Source organism: Rousettus aegyptiacus, unplaced genomic scaffold (assembly GCF_014176215.1).
Source record: "Rousettus aegyptiacus isolate mRouAeg1 unplaced genomic scaffold, mRouAeg1.p scaffold_m13_p_6, whole genome shotgun sequence".
In the NCBI taxonomy this organism is placed as follows: Eukaryota; Metazoa; Chordata; class Mammalia; order Chiroptera; family Pteropodidae; genus Rousettus; species Rousettus aegyptiacus.
In genome coordinates, this window is record NW_023416309.1 from 40522011 (window position 1) to 40542984 (window position 20974).

The 20974-nt window shown below is 51.9% G+C and overlaps 1 protein-coding gene across 11 annotated transcripts; it reads right to left on the reverse strand.

The window, feature by feature from the left end:
- Nucleotides 1-571: 571 nt before the first annotated feature.
- KCNIP2 (potassium voltage-gated channel interacting protein 2) lies at nucleotides 572-20086 on the reverse strand. Of its 11 annotated transcripts, none has more exons than XM_016120017.2 (10): nucleotides 18173-20086; nucleotides 5420-5515; nucleotides 4435-4488; nucleotides 3712-3836; nucleotides 3230-3299; nucleotides 2988-3058; nucleotides 2751-2858; nucleotides 2475-2579; nucleotides 2276-2338; nucleotides 572-1836 (listed from the first exon to the last, which is right to left on the reverse strand). In XM_016120017.2, the coding sequence occupies exons 1-10, from the start codon at nucleotides 18243-18245 to the stop codon at nucleotides 1666-1668; spliced, it is 936 nt and encodes a 311-aa protein (XP_015975503.2). In that variant the 5' UTR covers nucleotides 18246-20086; the 3' UTR covers nucleotides 572-1665. The 11 variants fall into 11 exon arrangements, with proteins under 11 accessions (XP_015975503.2, XP_015975505.1, XP_015975504.2 ...); XM_016120019.2 differs by having other exon boundaries at nucleotides 572-1966; XM_016120024.2 differs by having other exon boundaries at nucleotides 1713-1836; nucleotides 2461-2579.
- Nucleotides 20087-20974: the final 888 nt, after the last annotated feature.

The following is a 20974-nucleotide window of genomic DNA, read 5'->3' on the forward strand; positions in this document are numbered from 1 at the left end:
CCAGGAACAGAACAAAGAAAGGTTCCCACCCTAACAGGAAGTGTCTATTACCCTTGGTTCCCACCCCACACAGGAAGTCTCTATTACCCTTTGTGTCACCTGCTCCATGGTGACCTGCCCTGCATATACTCAATCTGATTCCCCATCGTTCTTGGCTGAAGTATAGACACAAATGTATATCTGTAATGGAGGCAAGGTTGGGATGTTTTTACAATGAATTTTCATTACAAACTAAAGGGAATTCTCCCTTCAGAAGAATGCATATTAAGTGATATCTGTAAATTAGAAATTCTTGATTCAACTTGGAAGAAAGTCTAGCCAAAAGACAGCTGGCTTGTCATGGTCTTCAGGACTTCAATACCCTGTCTCTTCCTTGTCTCCTCTAAAGAGATTCATGTGAGTGACTCTCTGAGGTCAGATAGCTTTCCAAACCTTCCAGAACCTGTGTCTTGGTTTCCTGCCAAAGATTAGCCATACTATGGGAAAGAGGTACTTGCTTTGAGATCTAAAAGGCTACAGGTGCATAGTTAGTGTCTGGGGTATGAGGGACAAAAAAGGAAGAGACAGCAGCCTGTGCATAGCCATTGTGTTTTATTGGATCTGGTGTATTTCTCACTTTACAAAATATACAGAGGAGCCAAAAATGCAAAGCAGTCAACAGTGTTCAGATAAGAAAGGAGCTTGCTAGGGGCCCTTCCCCTTAGATCCTGGCTGGCTGGTAGGGTGAGCTAAATGGGACAAACAGGTATATTAAGGGATGGCAGCATGGCAGGGGTGCTGATGATGAAATGGGACCTGGGTCCTATGGTCCCTTCTTCTAGGTGTATTCAGGGGCATCTTTAGATAGATTGAATTAAGAAAGAGGAGACTCAAGGTGGGAATTGAGGAGGCTATGTGGGGGGTTGGAAGAGAGCCTGGGTAGATCAAAGATTCTAATGAATGCCCCCACACTGAGTTCAGATGCTATGCCTGCCTGCCTCCTTCTCTTTTCATCTAAGGACCCACTGGATGGTCCATGACTCACTCCATGCCTCCAAGTCTAGAGGAAATGGCAATGAAAACTTGAGTTGTAGCCATCAGAGAGGGTAAGCTGCAACTTTGGCGGGGATCAGCCAGGACATCTCCCACCCATATTCTCCTGCTGCCACCACCACCATACAAATAGGAAAAAAGGAGAACAAATTCCAGGGATGAGCCAGACATCAGAATCCCATGGGCTCTTCTGGATACTGAGGAGGATATGGACATTTTCTGAGGTGTTTCCAAGGATACAAAATCTTCTGAAGAGCCTCGAAATTTATTCTGATGGTTTGGCGGCAGACCTATGGAGCTCAGAGCAACAGCCTGGATGCTTCAGGACTCACTGACAAGCTCTAGACCTTTCTGCTCTCTACTCTAGCTACCTTCTAGGACCTAATCGCTGGCTCGAGCCCAAGATTTCTCCCTTTACATTCTTGTCCCCCTCATACAGAGCTCTCAAAGGGCCTGGTCTGAAAAGCCAGCCAAGGACAGAACAGCCTCTCTGAGAAGGGAGTCTTAGGGAAAATGTTTATGATATCAGGAAAGGGAGAAGCACCATAGCAGGAGAAATTCTGTCTAGTGTTGTGGTTTCCAGAGTGGAGATTGGAGGTGGAAAACCACTCAATTCCTGAAGCAGGTGCACCCTCAGCACTGAGTGTCAGGCAGGAAGGGGGTGGGAGCTGTCAGGAGTTGGGAACACCCCAAAGATACACACTGCCACTCCCTGGCCCCTTTGGCTCCAGTGATCCGGACTACTATATCCCCAGGCTCTTGGATTCCTACAGGCCCAAGGGCAGGGCTAGGATGAGGACAGACCTGGGAAGAGAAGGGGGAGGTCTACCTGGACTAGGGCTAGAGCATGGTCCCCCCAGGACAACTGACCCCCTCTTCTGGGGAGCTAGATGACATTGTCAAAGAGCTGCATGGACCTCATGATGTTCTCATCCTGTAGCCAAGGTATAAGAGAGGCAGATTGGAAAAAGAAAAAGAAAAAGAGCTTGTCAGAGACTAGGAGAAAGACACTAAATCATAAACGGGGACATTCAGAGGCAAAGAGAGGTAGCGAGGAAAGAGACACCCAGAGAGACCAGAACTGGGGTAGGGACAGGCCTCCCTGAATTGTGAAGGGACAGGATTTTGGGATGGGTGTGAGTTAGGGAGATAGTACTTTGCCGAAAGGAGGCTTCTCCTATATCACTGAATCAGGTCCCGAATCCAGACCAGGGAAATGCAGAGGGCAGGAAGGGATATATACCTTTTGACAAGACTCAATGAATTCCTCAATGGTCACCACACCATCCTTGTTCCTGTCCATCTTCTGCAAAAAGGTAGTTGAGAGGGAGAACAGTAGGGATGGCAGGAAACAGGCAGGTAGAACTCAGGTAAGTTCCCTACTGGGACCTCACCTCCTTCCCTTCACTCCAGGACCCTCCAGCCTACCCAGTCCCAGGCACCTGGAAGAAGCTCTCCACATGTTCCCTTGGGGCCTCCTCCCGGAGTGCAGGATATGTATACTTGCCCATCATGTCATAGATGGACTTCATGATATCAAGCATTTCCTGTTAAGCCAAGAAAGAAGAGGATCCCTCCTCAGAGCCTCCAGCCTCCAAACTCAGAGGCCTAGGGCCTAAGGCAGACCTCTCCCCTTGCTGGTGATGTATATGTGGGTCACATTTCCCTGCTATGGGCCCTTTACACCTCCCCTCCAGCTCTTCAGTTGCCCTGCACACCTCCTTGGTGATGCAGCCATCCTTGTTGAGGTCATACAGGTTGAAGGCCCAGTTCAGCCTGTCATCTATGGTTCCTCGAAGAATCACTGACAAACCAGCAACAAAGTCCTGGGAAGGAGGTGGGGGTGGGGGAGAATGTGTCTTCAGATACCCTTCACCCAACCCCTTCTCTAGGTTTGTCTTATAGATTCTGGCCCTGAAGCCCCAGGCCTCCCTGGCCCATCTCCTCCAGCTCACCTCAAAACTGACCGAGCCGTCATGGTTGGTGTCAAAGGCATTGAAGAGAAAAGTGGCATATGTGCTGGAGTCTGTAGAATAAGTGTGGATCAGTAAGCTCCACTTAGACAGCAGAAAACTTTCTACCTCTATGGGGCTCCCCAATGCCTCTTACCACTTGGCATTCCCAGACCCTCCAGAACCCTCTTCCCTATTCAGCCTAGAGATGGACCGCTGCTTCCTCTCTGGCCTTGTCCCCTCACCTCCTTGCGGAAAGAACTGGGAGTAAATCTGCTTGAAGTTCTCTTCATTGACAATTCCGCTGGGACATTCCTGGGGGGTGGGGAGACCAGACTGAAGGCAGAGAAAAACAACCCTTCCTCTTACCCTCCTTCCACACCCCTCCCTCATCCATGCCCACAGATTCCCAGAGAGCGGGACAACCTTTAAGTCTCCAGGGGGCTCACCATGTAGCTCTTCTAACTGGAGGCAAGACTTCTCCCCAGAGCACAAATAAAAAAAAAAAAAAAACAGAACTAACCTGACAATCTACAGGCTTCTCCCCATCTCAAACAGGCCAGAACCTCCAGATGGAAGTTTGGTATGTGGGAGGAGGGGAGCTATCCCTCCCCATCATCTCTCCGCTCACTCCCCAAAGCCTCCAGGCCACCCTTAAGAGAAGTCTTGGATGCCCCTCCCACTCCTGCCCCACCTCTCTCCCAGTTTGGCCTGGCTTTGCACTCACGTTCTTGAAGCCCCGGTACAGGACCTGTAACTCTTTGCGTGTGAACTTGGTTTGCTCCTGCAGCTGCTCCAGACCCTCGGGCCGGTGACACACAGTGGATAGTTCAAATTCATCCTCCACGCTGTCTGTGGGGGGGCGGTGTGGGGGGAATAGCCGCGCCTCAGGCCCGGCCCCCACGACCTCTCTTCAAATTCAACGACCCTTCCATCCCCCCATCTCCGACACCAGAGACCAGCCTGCTAGTTCCCTGGACCAGAGTCGACAACATCAAGGCAAGGAGAGAAGACGCTAGTCGGCATAACCCCAAGCCAGAGGTCCGACCCGACGCTGGCCCCTGGCCCTTGATCCCTGGTTGGAGGGGAAGGCTCCCAGCCCCATTTTCGCCCCAGACGGGGAGGGAGTAGGACAGAAGGGTTCGAAAGGGTGAGGGTCCGAGCTTTGGGATTCCCTGACCAACTCAGACCCGCCAAGCCCCGACCTTGACCCGCCCAGATCCTTACTCCAAGCCAAGCCCCGCCTATCCCAGCCGTGCCGAGCCATGCCCCGCCCAGCTCCAGCCAAGCCCCAACCAGACCCGATCCCTAAATCCTCCCCCAGTAAGCCTTAGTGAAGGCTCCACCCCCAGCCCAACTCCCTCCCGCCCCAGCCCCCAGTCCAAGCAAGTGTCCCCACCCCGAGCTCCCGGAGTCCCCCGCCCCCGCCCCCACCAGGAGAGTAAGTCACCTGGGTCCAGCGGGCGGGGTCTGTGGGGGCGGAGGGAGGCTGGGGCGGCTAATGCTGAAGGGAGCGAACTGTCACCGAGAAAGCTGAAGACTCGGCCAACTGCAGACACACGCCTCAACTCTCACACTGAGCAAATCTTACAGACCTGCATATCACAATACACACACCCCAACTCCGCGCGCAAAAGCACAAGTAAGGAACGAGCACAGACACACACAAAATGGATCCTACACACATGCTTGCGAGACTCACGTCTGTCCTTTTTCCGAATCAACCCCCAAGTGAGACCCGGAATTAAACACAATGACACTCTCAAGTAATAACCACAAAATGGGCCTTTATAGCTTGCAAAATGCAGTATGATCCTATGAGGTGGGTAAGGCCCAAGTGAGGAAACAGGCCTAGAAACAGAGCGAGGTCACTCAACCAGGGACCAGGCTGACAATAGAAAACCCAAATATTCTGGCATCTGCAGGAAGCGGGGCTCCATCCGCACCGGCAACATACATCTTGAGATCCAAAACATGCCCACGGGCGGGTAGGGTGGCCAGAGTCACAGACACTAACAAGCTAAGCCACGCACAGACCCACACAGCCTCCTGGATCCGCCCCCCCCACGTTGGCCACACCCACTGGGCTCCGCCACAACCCTTACACACCCTGCCACAGCCAGGCCCGAACACCAGGGTCTCGCTCCTTTCGCAAACTAGTAAGGCCCACAGGCACTCGGGCCCCGCCCCCCAAATGACCACGCCCACACCTTCCTCTTCCTTGGAAAGCTGTAGCCTCGCCTGCTCATTCTCGAGCCAGCCAGTGACCACCCGTCCCCCGACACATTGGTCATGCACACACACACACACACACACACACACACACACACACACACACACACACACACACACACACTCTCAAGCCCGCTCTCGTCACACTGGCCACACCCCATACAAACGGGACCCGGCCCCGGAAGCACAGGAGCGGCACTTGCTTTCACTGACTGAGGGCAGGGCTTGGGGCCCGCAGCACGGCAGCAGCTTGAGGAACCGCTGCTTCAGCGCTTTTTTAGTGGGCCCTGGAGGGTGGCCTGGGAAGAGAGAAGACCCCAGGAAGACACATTAACCCCCACTGCCCCTCCGTTCCCTGTCCCCTCCCCACCATCACAAATAGACCCCGACTGGGGGCAGGTGTTAGGGAAGGATTGAGGAGGGAGAGCGAGGGTAGCTGGGGCCGGGTTAGGGGAGCCAGGTGGGTTTCAGAGGCATGGAAAGTCCACCAAGGCAGCTCTGGCACCTTGCATAATGGAATGCAGAGGGAGACAACGAGGCGGCCAAAGGCAAGAGGGGAGGTGGCATGGCTTCAATGTCTGATGACACAGCGCAATGCCTGGACATCTGAGGGTGATGCCCAATCCAAGGATTGCCTGGGTGGGAGGAACACCTCTCTCACACACACATACAGTGACAGGCATGTATAGTGACACATAGAATGATAAATCACAGAGTGACGGATGCCATACAGTGATAGTTTGATACCCAGTAACTCACACCCAATGGCCTGATTAAGCAGGCTCCAACACATGCACACACACACACACACACACACACACACACATACACAGACAGACACACATACTTTGAATGTAAAACTCCTTAATACAAATGTGACCTAGGAAAAACGTGGCACATACATATGAGGATCTATACAGGCCATCTTACACAAACCATACAAGAACACACAATAACCCTGGAACATCATGACACAGTGTGATAATGACACTACAACACACTATGACCTTATAATATTATAATACATATCAAGGTCACTATGACACATACACATCATATCGTCACTTATGTGCCCGCAGAACCCCCACCTTCCCTGGGTATGTCCATCTTTCTTTTCTACAACTTTTCATTCCAAAGCACCTTGAATCTTCCCACTAGCGGAACACAGTTCCTCATCGGCTAAGTTATCCACCCTCGAAGTGTTCCTTTTCAGTCCTTTCTAGTATGACTTATTCTTTGAAGGTGAAATGACAGCGAACTTTGAGGCAATAACAGACCTTAGAGATGAGTATTTGGGTGTAATGTGGCCTATCCAGAGCCCACTGATCACAATTCCCCTCACTTCCCCTTATTTACACACATATCCTATAGTTCTAATTGCATCCTAGGGAGACCCTCTGCGTTCGTGTGTGTCTGTCTCCTGGCTACACCAGCCTCCAGACTCCACAGGCCAAAGTCCACCCGACCTGGCATATTGACTGAAGTTGGCCTCAGTCCATTCCTGGAGTGCCCCAACTTCCCTTGGCTGTAGATTTCTCGGCCATCCCAGCTCCCACTCAAGTCCCGCCCTCCCCAGCCAGACTCCACCTTCAGGACAAGCCCTGCTCCTAGGAGGTAACATCTAGAAGTCAATGCCTCCTCCCCCTCCAACAGTCCCCTCCCCCTCTTCAGCAGCAGAACCTATGAAGAGGTGGGAGGAAGGCGGTGGACTGGGCAGGGGATCGATGGCGGCTTGGCCCCTGGCCCAAGGCTCCATTAGCCCCCACTTTGGTTTCCCGAAGCCTGATTGCATCTGGGGCCTCCGGTGGTACAGTCTCTACCAGACTGGGGGGGCGGCTCCCCCATCGCTTCCAACTTCCCCCTCTTCACACATCTCCCCTACCTGCTCCCAGGACTCAATCTCCTTTAGGCTCCTCCAAAAGTAGGAAGAGAAAGAGGCTCCCTTCAGCCTACAGGACACCCGGGTTTCCTGGATGACCCCTCTTCTCACCAAATAGCCTAAAGAGAACGATAAATTAGAGCCCAACTGGCTTTATGCTTTCAGAACTGGACGAATCCCAGTTCATCTAGGACCAATCCCTATTCCCCACCCCATCCCAATGAATACAGCAGAGGACGGACAGTGAGCTAGAAATTTTCTGCTGTTATTAAACCCTAGAACAGGCAATTCATGGACCGTCCTCATGTCACTAGCTCCCTTCAGTTCTAAACTAAACTCCCTTTAGTTCTCCCAGACGTCGATCCTGGCGGCCCTCCTATCATGGTTCCTGACTGTTTTCCTGTCCCTGGTGGGACTGAGGAACAGCCATGCTGTGGAGTTGCACAGTTCTTGGTGTGAAGAGGGAGAGGCCGAAACTCTCCAGGGGAGGCAGAACCTGCTCCCCATCATTCTACCCACTTTACTTGGGGGCAAAGTGGTAAATTGATTTCTCACTCTCAATGTCTAGGCCCTGGAGACCATTCTACACTTGGATCCTGAGAAGAACTGGGAGAGTCAGGGGGGCTTGGAAAGCAGGGTCCATACCACCTGGAGCCTTCGGTAGTATAGTCACCACCAGACTGGGCGGGGGGCAGCTCCCCCCAGAGTAAACCACCCCTTACTTTCCTGTCAGAGCTAATCTATAAATGAGAATAGAGAAAGAAGGTTCTGGGGATCATGAGATAACGCCAGATTTCTGGGGAGTCCTTTTGGAGCCAGGGGCTCTGAAGATGAATGTGACTCTCCACACCTCCATCCTCGCAGGTATAGAGAGGATACGGAGTACATGTGAACTCAGCGTGTGACAGATACAGCGGGAACCCAATGAGTGTTCCCACTCCTGTCCCTCTAGAACCTGATTCCATCCTAAGCCTATAGAGCTGGTGTATTCTCTGGGAACTCTGGGAACAGCCACATACACAGTCCAATACCCAAAGAGGCTGAGCCACACATACCCTGTCCCCTCAGGTGCAGTCACATCTACCATCTGTCAAAGACACACACCCTGTCGTTCCGATCACATCCCTGCTAAATACACAGGCTCACATAGTTATAAACCTTGCCTTTTCTCATCACACACATGAAGACACACACAGTCACAACCCCTGTATCTCTCACACACTGAGTGATGGTTCCACACATACTCTGTAATCTATGCCTGCAAGGATGGAGGCATAGAGAGTCACATACATCTTCAGAGCCCCTTTGTGAGCCCCTGTCCCCAAAAGAAACTCCCCAGAAAACTGGAATTATCTCATGATCCCCAGAACCTTCTTTGTCTACTCCAGATACCCCTGCCCATCTCCTCACCTCCCTCATGTCCCCCAGACTCCCATCACCTCCATACCCCAGTCTTCTCATGCTGTGCTCCTCATCACCTCCCTTAACACCCTGTCTCCTGGCCCTCTCTCTTCACTTCCCTCAGACCTCCAGGCCCACGGATTCCCTCCTCACCTCCCTCAGATACCATACTCCAGATCCACTCCTTAAGTCCCCCTCTTTACCTCTCCCAGATGTCCTGTTCCCCAAGCTCCCCTCCTTACCTCTCCAAGATACCCTATCCCATTACTAACCTGCTCTCCCCTGCCTCCAGTCAGAAAAGTCAGAGTAAGCCTCTCCCCAGTGCTGCTGGTGGCTGTCCCTCCAGCCAGCAGCCCAGACCTGCCCAGACACGGGTTACCTTCCAAGGAGACAGGCTCAAAAAGGCCGAACTGCTCCAGGACCTTGACAAACAGCGCGAGGACCACAAGCACAGCGACCATCTCCAGCCCTTCCAGGTTCATGGTGGGCCTGGGGCATGGCTCCCACCAGCTGAGGCTCGGACACGCCTGCCGGACACGCCTGCAGGGTCTTCTTCACACCACCTCCCCCTCAGGCTCCCCAGCCTGAGTAGGAGAGCCTGCAGCCTCCCTCCCCTTCTTCCTCCCTGCATCTCCTCCCTCTCCCCACCCTCCTCACCCCGCCTCTGCCCCACAGCCTCCCAGCCACAGACTCTTTCTCTTCACAGGCCACCTCAGGCTCTGGTTTTCGGTGTGAAGGATATGGGCCAGGACAGGCCAGGTCAGAGGAGGGAGGCAGTGACTAGCCTCTGTCCCTGAGGAGAGTTTCCTCCAGACACTCTGTGGCTTCTCTGTGCTAAATGGAGGGCAGAGGAGGAGCTGGGCTTAGTGAGAGGCAGGAAGGGGTAGTGTGTATGTGTGTGAGAAACTATGAGCTGCACATATATAAGTAATAGATATATGGGTCAGAATATGTTATGAATGTCTGATCGTTTTCTCCTGTGTATATTCCTGTTTGTCTGTAAGGAGAGTACGTGTGTCTGTGTGTATTTCCACATGATCATGCACCTATTAGGTATGTGTCTTGTATATATGGGTATGTGACCTGGGTGTCTATGGTATGTGTGTGCATTGGAGTATTTGCGTGTGCACGGGGTGTGAAGTATCTGTGTTTTAGTAGGATTGTGGGATGTGGGTCTTAAGACTGGTAATATGGATGTGTCCTATAATTAGGAAAGTATGGGTCTTTGGTGGTTGTGTAATTGTATCTGCATGGAACTGAATCAGAATATAAAAGAAGAGAAGGCAGTGACCTCTCCTGCCTGGAGGACACCACCCAACATCGATCGCGGTTGCCATGGAGACTGTCAGGCGGAAAGCACTCTCTTCCCACAGGCCACAGACAGGGAAACTGAGGCCCAGGGAGGGAGGATTAGGTCCAATAGCCTGGGCGGGAAAAAGGTTGTTTAGCCCTATCATGACCCGCTGGAGAGGAGACTTATTTCAGGGCCTTTGGGACCAAGAGACTCAAGCTCTTTGGGAGAGAAGAGACTGTGCTCTTCCCTTCCCCTTGGCAGGCACCTCACCCAGGAGCTGTCAAAGGAGCTGCCTGCTCCTTGGGAATCATTATTGAGCAGATGGAGAAGCCCAAGATAGGAGGAAAATCTGAACTCTCCAAAGGTACCACCCCCACCCCCACCCCACCTCCGGAGCATTCACTGCTCTTTCCTGGTGGTGGTGGTGTACTGTGCATAGGTGTAGTGGGGTGGGGAGAGGCCTGAAAAGCCAGTGAGCTGAAGAGCCGCTGAGTTACTGCACAGCTGGCTAATGCTGACTGAGCGCTCACTTTGCGCTAGATAGTGTGCTACGTGCTTACAGACAGTATCACATTGACTTTTCACAATAAACCTGTGAAAGAAGTACTATTATCCCCATATTTCAGATGAAACCAAGGCGAAAGGAGGTTAAGGAAATCTCCAAGATCAGTAAGTGTTAGACCCTCCATTTCAGCTCAGTCTGACTATGACCCTGTGCTCCAACCAGTAGTCCCCAACTTCTTTGGCACCAGGGACCGGTGCTCCTATGAGGATCTAATGCTCGATGATCTGAGGTGGCTCTGAGGCAGTGATGCTAGCGCTGCGGAGCAACAAATAGAGATGAAGCTTCATTTGCTTGCCGCTTACCTCCTGCTGTGCGGCCTGGTTCCTAATAGGCCATGGACTGGTACCAGTCCAAGGCCCAAGGGTCAGGGACCCCTGCTCTAAACCACTAGACTACCCAGCTCCCTTCTTAGCTTGTCTACCCAGGAGGCCCAGTTTAGGTTGATTGACCCCAGAGGGAGCCCTCCCTCCTTATCTGGTTCTGGAATGAGTGCGTCTGAGTCCCAGTTGTGGGGTGGGGGTTGGGTGGGAGCTGGTCCCACTGATCTGCATTTGAGGTTCACTGATCTGCAGTCCTACAGGCCACCACTGGGGATCAGGCATCCATTTCACACCGTATATTACCCCTTTACTTTTCCTGACCCAATATCCCAGGAAGGTGTGGAAAGGGTAACTAGGAAAGATCATAGCCTCAGGTCAGCTTGGTCCTCTGCTTCCCACTCTCCGCCTCCCCCAGGAAGAAGTCAACTCAGAAACTGCTTTCAGTTTTGCACACCTTAGAGATTACAGATCTACAGGTGAAACCAGCAAATACGTTCCTATTACAGACCAAATTCCACATGTGGCATTTAATACCCTTCCCCTTTTCCTCATAGCAGATCCCCTTGTTTCAGCCGGTTTGGCCTCCTCCCTGTCCCCCAAACACACCAAACTCAATGCTGTCTCTGTGCCTTTGCTCCTGCTGTCCCCTCTGCCTGGGATGCCTTCCTTTATGCTCTGCTTCTATCCTTTAGCTCTTACTTATCCTTTACAGGCAGCTTAAATCCTCTTCACTTCAGAGCCGCCAGCCCTCAGCAGATTCCCAGGTACCTGAACTTCTACTGAACTCATTGTTTGGCCCTCGAAACTGAGCACTGAATTTTGTAATGTTATTAGTGGGAACAGTAAAAGGAGGCAGCATAGCATGCTAGGAAATAGCGTGAGCCAGCATGCCAGACTCCCTGGGTTCGAATCCCAGCTGTGCCACTTGCAATTAACTGGGCAAGTTCTTAACCTCTGTGTGCCTCAGTTTCCCATCTCATGTGGTTGCTGGGGAGAGTAAGTGAATGAATACATGGAAAGTTGTTAGAATAACTCCTGGCACAGAGTAACTGCTGAAGTGTTTGCTACCATCAAATAATATGCCACCACCCCCCTTACATTTCTACAGAACTTAACAATTCATGAAGCAGTTCCACAAAAATTGTCCTCTCAATGGCTTCTCATGACAACCCCTTGAGGTAGGCAGAGTAAATAGTATTGAGCCTATTTTACCGATGAGGTAAAAACAAGTCCCGATGAGGTAAAGGGACTTGCTCAAAGTCACCTAGCTAAGAGGGGATGATGCAGATTTGAACCCAGATCTTTCTGGATCAACCTGCTTCCTCAACTAGATTCCAAGCTTCCAGAGGACAAAGATGTTAACAAATTGGACCGATTACAGTTTGAATGCCAGACTCTGATCCAGTACCTGTGTAACAAAGGTTGATCTAGTACCTGTGTAACAAAGGTGAACCGCATATTTTGTGTCTTGCATACTTTACATATATTATCTAAATTAGTCCTCATAATAAACCTGAGAGATAGAGTCTATTATTTCTGTATTTACAGCTCACGTGGTCAAGGTGAAAGAATTGAGGCTAGGAGAAGTGATTTTCCCAAGATAACACAGGTGATAACAAATGGATTGAGACTTGAACCAGAACCGATGATCTGCCAGCTCCCTCAAACTGCCTCTCTAATGCATGTGGGGGTGTTAAGGATTCCTGGGTGACTGTAGCTTAGTTTGTGTTGAGGAGCTATAAGTGATAAGACCAAAAACGGTCAGATTCCATGTAGCCTTGAATACCAAGCCAGACTATTTGGATTGAAAGAGGCATCACAGAGAAAAAAGGGGGGAAAAAAAAGAAAATAAAAAGGAAAAGGAAAAGGAAAAGAAAAGAAAGAGGCATCACAGCAACGTTCCCTACTGCTCTGCTGCTAATTCACAGATGGACAGATTTGCGGCCAGTTGCCCTGTCCCTGGACCCTCCACTTTCCTCTCTTATCCACACCCTTAACCTTCAGAGACCTTGAGCTAGCCTCATAAGAAATCAGGGTCCGACATCAACCAGGCCTCTGGTGGCAGGGTCTATCAGAAGTAAAAGAACAAGTTGTTTCTCAGGCTCTCCCATACCCCCACTCAAAGATTTCTCAAGTCTCAGGGCCTGTGAGAAACTTTTCTAGATCCGTCCTCTCCAAGGATTTAGCTCTTCACACAAAGGACTGAAGTCTTAATGGAAGCACTTCAGGCAAGGCGAGGGTTCAAGGGAAAACCATCTGGAAGCATTAGGTGGGCCCTCCCTGAGTCCCTTTTGTCTCACCAGAGAGATATTCCTATCATTCAGTTGTTCAAACCTAGAGTAACATGCCTTATGGGGAGACCTACCCTATGCAACTGTCCGACTTTTCCATCTGTCTTTGCTCCTCCAGTAAAGACCCCAAAGCCTTTCTCTCAGTCCCCTAGCCCCAGTCCATCCCCAGCCAGTCCAGAAGACATAGCAGCCCCTAGCTGTATCAGGTGATTAATGAACTTCCTAGGCCTTGGGGCTATTTTGGGGCCTGGAAGTCACGCCTGCTATGATTGAGAGCTGGCCCCGCCTGGCTCCAGCCATCTGTCACCAGAAACAGGCCCAAGCAGTGGGCTTGAGGGATGCATGCTCCCCAAGAGACTTCCAAGTATGACTCTGACTCAACCTGATTTCCCCTCCTTCTGGGGAGCACATGGCAAGGAGAGGCCTGCCTATACTACAGGGGCTCAAGTGGATATTATAGAGAGAGGCAGAGAACTACAGATCCCAGTATGCCACGGGGTTAGGTTGTTTTGGTCTTCCCAGGCCAGGTCAGGAAGGGATGCTGAATTCTGTGGGCCCTGCCCAAACAATCCTAAGAAAACCCAAGTGAAGATATGTGCAAATCTCAGCAGTACCATAGTATGGTACCCACAATCCCCATGTCATAAATTCTGCAAATCCCACACCAAGGTACAACCTTGTGAAGGCTACACAACTAACTTCGTGTGACTCAGGAACTCCCAAACCGACTCTAAAGCATAGAACTCCATTGCTTCTGAGCCTTTTGGCTAAGATCAAGTGTGAAGCATAGAACTCCAGGTACATGCAGTCTCAGTGTCACACAATCTCAGGGATATGCAACTCCAGAGGCACACAGTCCTAGTGACCACAACCCCAGTGCTGCTCAACCCCCTTAATACAGACTCCCAGAGAGAGAGAGACAAAGTGGCGACATCCAATCCTTATGCCACACAAATCTATCCATCCCATCATGCATGAACTCACTAGCTGAGTTCATGTTGGTCTAGTCCCACCTCAGGATTTTTTCCTTCTGGATACTCACCCTAGTCATCTTAAGATCCCATTAAACTAATCAATTCAGTAAAGGGCTGTGCCTTTTCCCCCATCCGCTGCAAGCTTCCTCCTTTTATCCCTGAGGGGTCTTGCTCCTTATATCCACCTGCTTGAGGCCCCCTCCTCTACCCTCAATGAGAAGCCCTGCCCCTGCCACCATTGTGAAGGACCACGATGCCCCCCTCTTCCTTGAAGACCCCTATCTCCTCCACCTTCTCTGTAAGGTACCCTATCCCCAGCTCCACTTCTGTCAGGGGTCTCGCCCTTTAAATCTTTTTTCTTTTTTTTTTAAGGAATACTGCTCCCTCCATCTGTGAGGGGCCCTTTCCCTCCCCACCTCTGTAAGGCTTCTATTCCACTTCGCTCACTTTTTGAGGGGTCCAGCCCCTTCCTCCCTTCCTCATACCTGGCGACAGCGACCCAGTCACCAGCTGGTAGAGGGATCGGGCTGCCTGCCCCAATGGGCTCCGGCACCTGCGGGGGCAACGGTTCATGGTTCCGCCGAGAGCACAGTGGCCAAGCTCCTCCCCCAAGGCCCGGGGTGGTCGGGTCTCCGCCCCTATTCGAATGGGCCCTGCGTGGGCGGCGCGGGAGGGCCGGACTGGCAGGACCAGGATCTCAGACAGCAGAGCCTTGTTCTGCTCTCAGTTTTCTCCTAGCAGCACGAGGGGATCTCACTCTGGCCCCATCATCTGAAGCACCCACCCCCAAAGTTCCTAGACTGGAGAGGAAGAGAGGGGTGGGGGCAGCGCGGACTCTCCTCACAGCCTTCTTTGGGAACATTTTCTGGACTTTTGGTGGTTAGGGGAGGAACCAGGGGTTTAGAAAAGAGGAGATGAAGAATGAACCTTATCTTTATTGCCCTTTTTCAGCGCCTCCTTCTCTGCCTGTCACGCCCCTCCTCTTCCTATTTTGACAGATGAGAAGGGGTAAGAGGCTTTAGTTGTCATGGAAACTTCCCACACTTCCATACTTCCTAGACCAATGGGAAAGAGCAGAGAAGGGAGGAAGAGGAACTGGCCAGTGTACTGAGGTGGCAAAGAAGAGGCGGCAGGCATGTGCCCTTAACGGAGTCTCTGTATTCTGGCTCCAAATCGCTTTCTCACATAGCTTTTTCTGTTTTGTGTCCCTTTGTCCTGGTCCGGCGGGTTCACAGACTCTCCCATCATACTCTGACTGCCAGCTAAATGCATCGAGGAGAAGGCCCCCCTCCCCTCAGTCCCTCCCTCTTTCCCAGACTCATCCCTATTCGGTTATACCCAAAGTAAACCCCTTCTAGAACCCACTAATGCCTTCAAACTGCTGAAAAACCTACAGAAGGGACATAGTCCCACTCCTCTGACTAGGATCCCGTATTTTTGCTGAAAATCCTACATTTATAAGGCAAGCGTCACCTCTGAACTCCATGCAAATCTTGCCACTTAATTTGGTGACATCCCCATTTGGAATCAACTCTGCAAGCACGGCTCCTCTATGACCACACGGGGGCGCCCCAGTCTAGTGAAAGATATTTACGGCCAGAAGAACGGGACTTCCGAGATCCCGAGATCAGGCACAGGGACCTGAGCTCAGGCCTTGGCCAGCCAGGTCTCAACTCTTTCATCTTCTCTAGCCCTTTCTTTGCTTCTGGCTCAAACAGGACCGCCGTTGATCGCTGACTTTTCTCACCCCATCTCATTGCCAAGTGGCCTTGCTGGGCTGGGAGAGCCAGAGGGGTTAGATGTGAGGCGGCTGGCTCGTGAACTTTTTTTTCCCCCTAAAGGTCTTCCCCATCTTTGTTTTGAGCCTGAGGTGGGACTGGTGAAGGAAAGCAGTCGAAGGAACCCAGGATTCCCTAAGGTATGACTTTAGGGTCCCCTCCCTTTCAGCCTGATGGCTCGGGACGATGAGCGCCCCCAAACCACCCCCATATCCGATCCCAGGAACCCGGCCTGCACAGGGAAGAAACTTTGGGAACTCAATGGCCAGGCCTCACCTTCGCCCAGCGCCCTCTTCAGCACCGCGGACAACGACTTCCCTTCCGCTTCTGCTCAGGTGTGTCTCGGAGCACCCTGCGCTTTAACACAGGGGGCATCCCAAACCCATCTGTCTCTCTTTATAAAATAAGTCCTGCTTCAAAAAGAGAGCTCCTAATCATTTTATTTCTTCTTTCCAAGTCATGTGTAGAGCTATCTAAAGAGAAGATGCCCATGACGTGGAACATGACACTTGTCAACATCTGACGCTTGTTAATATTTGACCTTTCTATTTCCCTTGGGAGGTAGGCAGGCAGGAAATAGTATTCCCCATTTTACAGATGAGAAAAGTGAGGCCCAGAGAGAGAGAGCAAAAGTCATACATAGCTAGTACTCATACTTCTATTCCTGTACTTTCCAATACAAGTGCTTCCCCACCTTCACCCAATCAATCTCTGATCCAAATAGCCAAGTGGGGCAGGGATGATTCCCCAAAGGAGAGAATCAATTAAAGCAGGAAGCAAAACACTGACTAACGTGGTGCTAATGAGGACCCTGGGGCTGTTACTACTCTCAAGGATCCTGAGGTAGTGAGAACAGAGTTCAAGGTAGAGTTAGACAGCTGGACCTTTGACTTCCGTCCAAGTCTGAGCACATCTAGGGCGTATCTAGGGCTGACCTGCGTGAAATGGCTCCACCTTCTGAGAGTCTTGGCATAGGGACTAAGACCTCCCCAGGATCGGTGAGTCAGGACGACACTTTCTAAAGGTATTATTACATCCTTGTCCTCTCCGCCATCCCAAGTCTTAACCTCACTCCCCTTAGGACAGATAAGGATCATGGCCTCCCTCCACCTCCTCAGCTTGTTTCAGATGTAGGGGAGACAGTCTCCTTCTTCCTGTTCTTTATTGGCATTCTTGGGCAGGCTGTACAATGAGAGACAGAAACACACGAGGTGTCACCCACACAAAAACATGGATCTGCCTACCTAACACAGGAATGTGCACAGGCACAGATGTACTGGTCTCACATACCTCCCCAATGTGGGAGAGACAGGATGCCTGGGCAGCAAAGTGGTTTTAGGGGACACTTATAAATAAAGAGGCTACATGGCACCTCCCAGGCCTAGGGCTTTTATCTCTGAATCTGGAGGGGAGGCAAGAGGGTATGTTTTCCTTGGAGTTTGGGTGAAGTTCTGGGAGGGTTGCTGGGGGCTGAAGGAGCTTCAGTTGTAAGAACAATCTCTGAATACTTTATGGAAAGGCTGAACTAACAAAAGCCTCCCCATAGGGACTGGGTGCTGCTCCTGGGAACCAAGGCTGGGCAGCAGAACACTAGAGTCCCTCTTTGGGTCCTCCTGGGATATTGGTGGAAGATGAGGAGGAAGCAGCGGTGTGTACTTAAGACTCCCTTCTGCACCAGGAAGCTGGAGAGGCAGCCAGAATAAGACAAGTCATAGACACAGAGCCCGCTGAAGACACCACTACATGAAAACACACAAATCAGCATCAAACACCAATATAACCTGCATAGTTTCTCAATTACAAAACACAACACAACCCACTTTAACAAATGCTTGCCCCATGAAGTTCACAAAGTCTTATAAAGAGACATACCACCATAAAGTGAAGCCCTGACACGTTCTGGAAGTCGCGTGCCACTTCATACTGAATCACACACTCAAAGCACAGAGTTGCACATAGAACAGAAACACATGGTCAAAACAACTTCATTAGTACAATCAGGGTCCTACACAACCTCACGCAAACACCTGACAAGATCATACAATCTAACAGCCACATACAATCGCATTCACTCTGGCTGTCACCAAGCCCAGGGCACACGGCAACGAGCTGTGGGAGGCGCACACACATATACACACAGACACACACGAAGAATGACAGGCGCTCACGTACGAAACACCTACCACTCCAGACACCCTCCTAGCCTTGTGTCACACCCGCCCACACCTGCTGCCTCTACCCACTTGCCCACCTACCTGCTCCCCCAGCCTCTGCCACCACCCCCCTACCGTGGGGCCCAAGGCTCTGAACCCCAGCGTCCTGGGGCCCAGAGCAGCCAGAGGGTGCTTGGAAATGGGGCAGAGTGTGGGTGAGGGTTTGGCCAGGGTCAGAGAGGCTTCAGGGTCTGTGGGGATGGAATCTACCCTCCCTCCCGCGAGCCCCGATCCGACTCACCAGTGAGTTGGTCATAGGATCCGTCCAGGTCTCGGGAATCGGACAAACTCTCCTTGCGACCCTGGCCCCGCATGGCCCCCGGCGCCCCCCTCCCGTCGCGTCCCGCCTGGGCCGTGGGAGGGGGCGCCGGGTGGCCACGATAGGGCGCTCACACGGCGCCCCCTGGCGGCGTGGCTCACTGCCGGGGCTGGGGGGCCGGGAGAGTCCGGGCTGGGGCTCAGAGTCTGGGGACCTGGCGGAGGTCTAGGGCCCACCCGGGGGATCCTGGGGCAGGAGCGGGAGGGAGGCTTGGGCACTAGGTGAGGGCAGAGCCGGAGGCAGAGCAGAGCTGAGCGCAGAGCCAGAGTCGAGCCGCCTCTCTCCTCCCGCCCCCTCCCCGCGGCTGTCACCGCTGCCTCCCCCCTTTGGCGCTGCTGGGATTGGCTCCCCCTACCCCCGCCCCCTCCTCTTTGCAGATCGGGGGAGGCACTCGGTGAAAGGGTGAGCTGGAAAGCGCGGGGAGGGAGACTGGCTCTCCGGCAACACTAACCCCTAAACCTGAAGCCGTGGGTCTTGGGGCTGGAGAGCAGCGCCAGAAAGGCCCCACTGTGAGGAAACCCCGCCCCCAATTCGAAGGCACTCCTTCCCCCAGTCAGCCCTGGTCGGGGTATGTCTCTGAGTTCCCTGTTCGTCAGTGTCCACGTCAGTCACTATTTTGTCTGTTGTTCTCCCTCCCATGTATGGGTCTCTGTGGCGGCCGCCAGTGCCCACCCTGCTTGAAAGGGGCTGGGGATGCAGCGGGAAGGTTAATCTGGCCTCTAATACAGCTCATCTCAAGCCAGTGAACTAGTTTTCTCTTCTCTCGGAAGGAACCCAACTCTTACCCACGCCAGGGTCTTGGCTCTGGGCCCCATTCACTCTCAGGGTGCCTTCTTCCCTGATCTAATGTTCCTCTGTTGGCCAACTGGGAAGAAAGTGAAACAGATCAGTTTCTCAAGACTTTCTTGTTCTTTTGTTTTTTTCTTTCGACTTTCCTGCCTTCTCTTTAATAATCAATCACCTGCCCTGTCCTAGATTCTTTGTTTACCGTAAGATTTGGGGAGCAACTGAGAGTTTGGGGACCTAGGTGAGGATCTAGAGTGGGGAATAAATACTCTTGTTAGGAGCCCCATTCCCTTAGATTAGCCCCTTTTCTGAAGTCAGAGGCTTGCACAGAGCTGGACTCCGTCTGGCTCCCAGGAATGGCTACTGAATGACGGAGCCTACTTGTCTGATCTTCCCCAGGATGCTGCCTGGAATCCTAGCCCAAGAGACCTCACCTACCATGAGGATAGGGGGCAGGGAAGTGTCTGGTGGTCTGGATAGTATGGTGGCAGTGTCCCAGGTAATCCTGTCTGCCCAGTGGCTCCTTTGGAGGAGTAACCCCAACACATTTAATCTCTTTAATTTCCAAGCACTTGATTCAATTAACACAGGAGGAATTACAATGGGAATTCAGGCATGAGAAGGGGAAAAGCAGCTAAAAGGCAGGCTGTCTTGGGAGTAATGCCCTGCTCCTGGCTCTGGGGGGTCCTCCACAGAACTGACAGACCCTGGGGCATGGACAGAGCACGGGCAGCTTCTTTTGGGGTTGAACTCTAGATGAAACTCCTGTTTGGAGTTCTTAGAATAAGGTGTATGTAAAGGGGCCAGAGGTGGATGGGCCTTTATAATGGAGGGCAGGGAGTCCTTTGTTTATTGCCATGCCCTAGACCTGCCCTTATTTACTTCATAGGAAAGACTGGCAGGACTCCATAAGCAGCCCAAATGGGCCAGCTGGCCTCTTCAACACCAAGTTTGGAGATAAGGGAACTCTCTTCTCCCTCCTTCCACTGAGAACACAGGGGAGGCTACACCTCTTTGAACTGAACTGGCTTTCTCTGTGGCCAGGAGACTCAGGAGAGTCTGTAAAAAGCGGCAAGGGCCCCTAGCCAGATGGGGCTAGCATCTGGAAGATTAACTTAACCCTGTCTTTGAGAAATGAGTTCTGGGTAACAGAGATTAAGAAAGAAAAAAAGACACTAAAAAGACTGTCCCATACAAATAAATTTTTAATAATTTCGACTTGCCACCAGCTTCCCGCTCCAGTTCCTCTAGGGTTTATCACTGTGGAAAACACTAAATGCCCTAGGCTGAGCTATCCATAGCCCCTGATCTTTTAAGAATCTACACATGGCAGCATGTTGGTGGATTCTCTGGTACTAGTGCGTATCTTTTCAATGTTGGGAAAGCAAGTATCCCAAAGAGATTTGAAGCTTAAGTGGAACAGCAGCTGGGGAGGTCTCAGACCTGCTCTCACTGCTGGATTCCTGTACTTCCAGATTCTTTCTGTGCCACTTGCTTCCTGCCATCCTGAGGGCTTTAGAGAGTGCTCTGGAAAAGACCTTGGAGCAGCAGCTACTTCGGAGGCAGCTGTGGGGTAGGGAAAGCCAGCAGTAGTCCATTGGAGGCTGTCCACAGAAGGAATCACCGGCTACTTCCCAAATGTTAGGAGACTTGCCTATGGCTCCACCCAGAATAACAGACAGAATAGCCTCTCTATGATGCTCACCTGGCCTCTTTCAGATGGATGGTACTCTGCCCCCAGCAGGTTCTCTCCCTCCCAGCCCCAAACCACAGCAGGAACAGATTCCTCCCCAGAGGAAATTCTCAGGCAGGCTGGATGTAAACAACAGCCGGGTGAGGGGGTGGAACATGGGGAGGGAAGAGAGGTTCCCAGAGGGGGTTGCTAGGGAGGTGGGGAAGCTGCTGGAAAGCGAACCAGCAAAGTAGGCACCTGAGGGC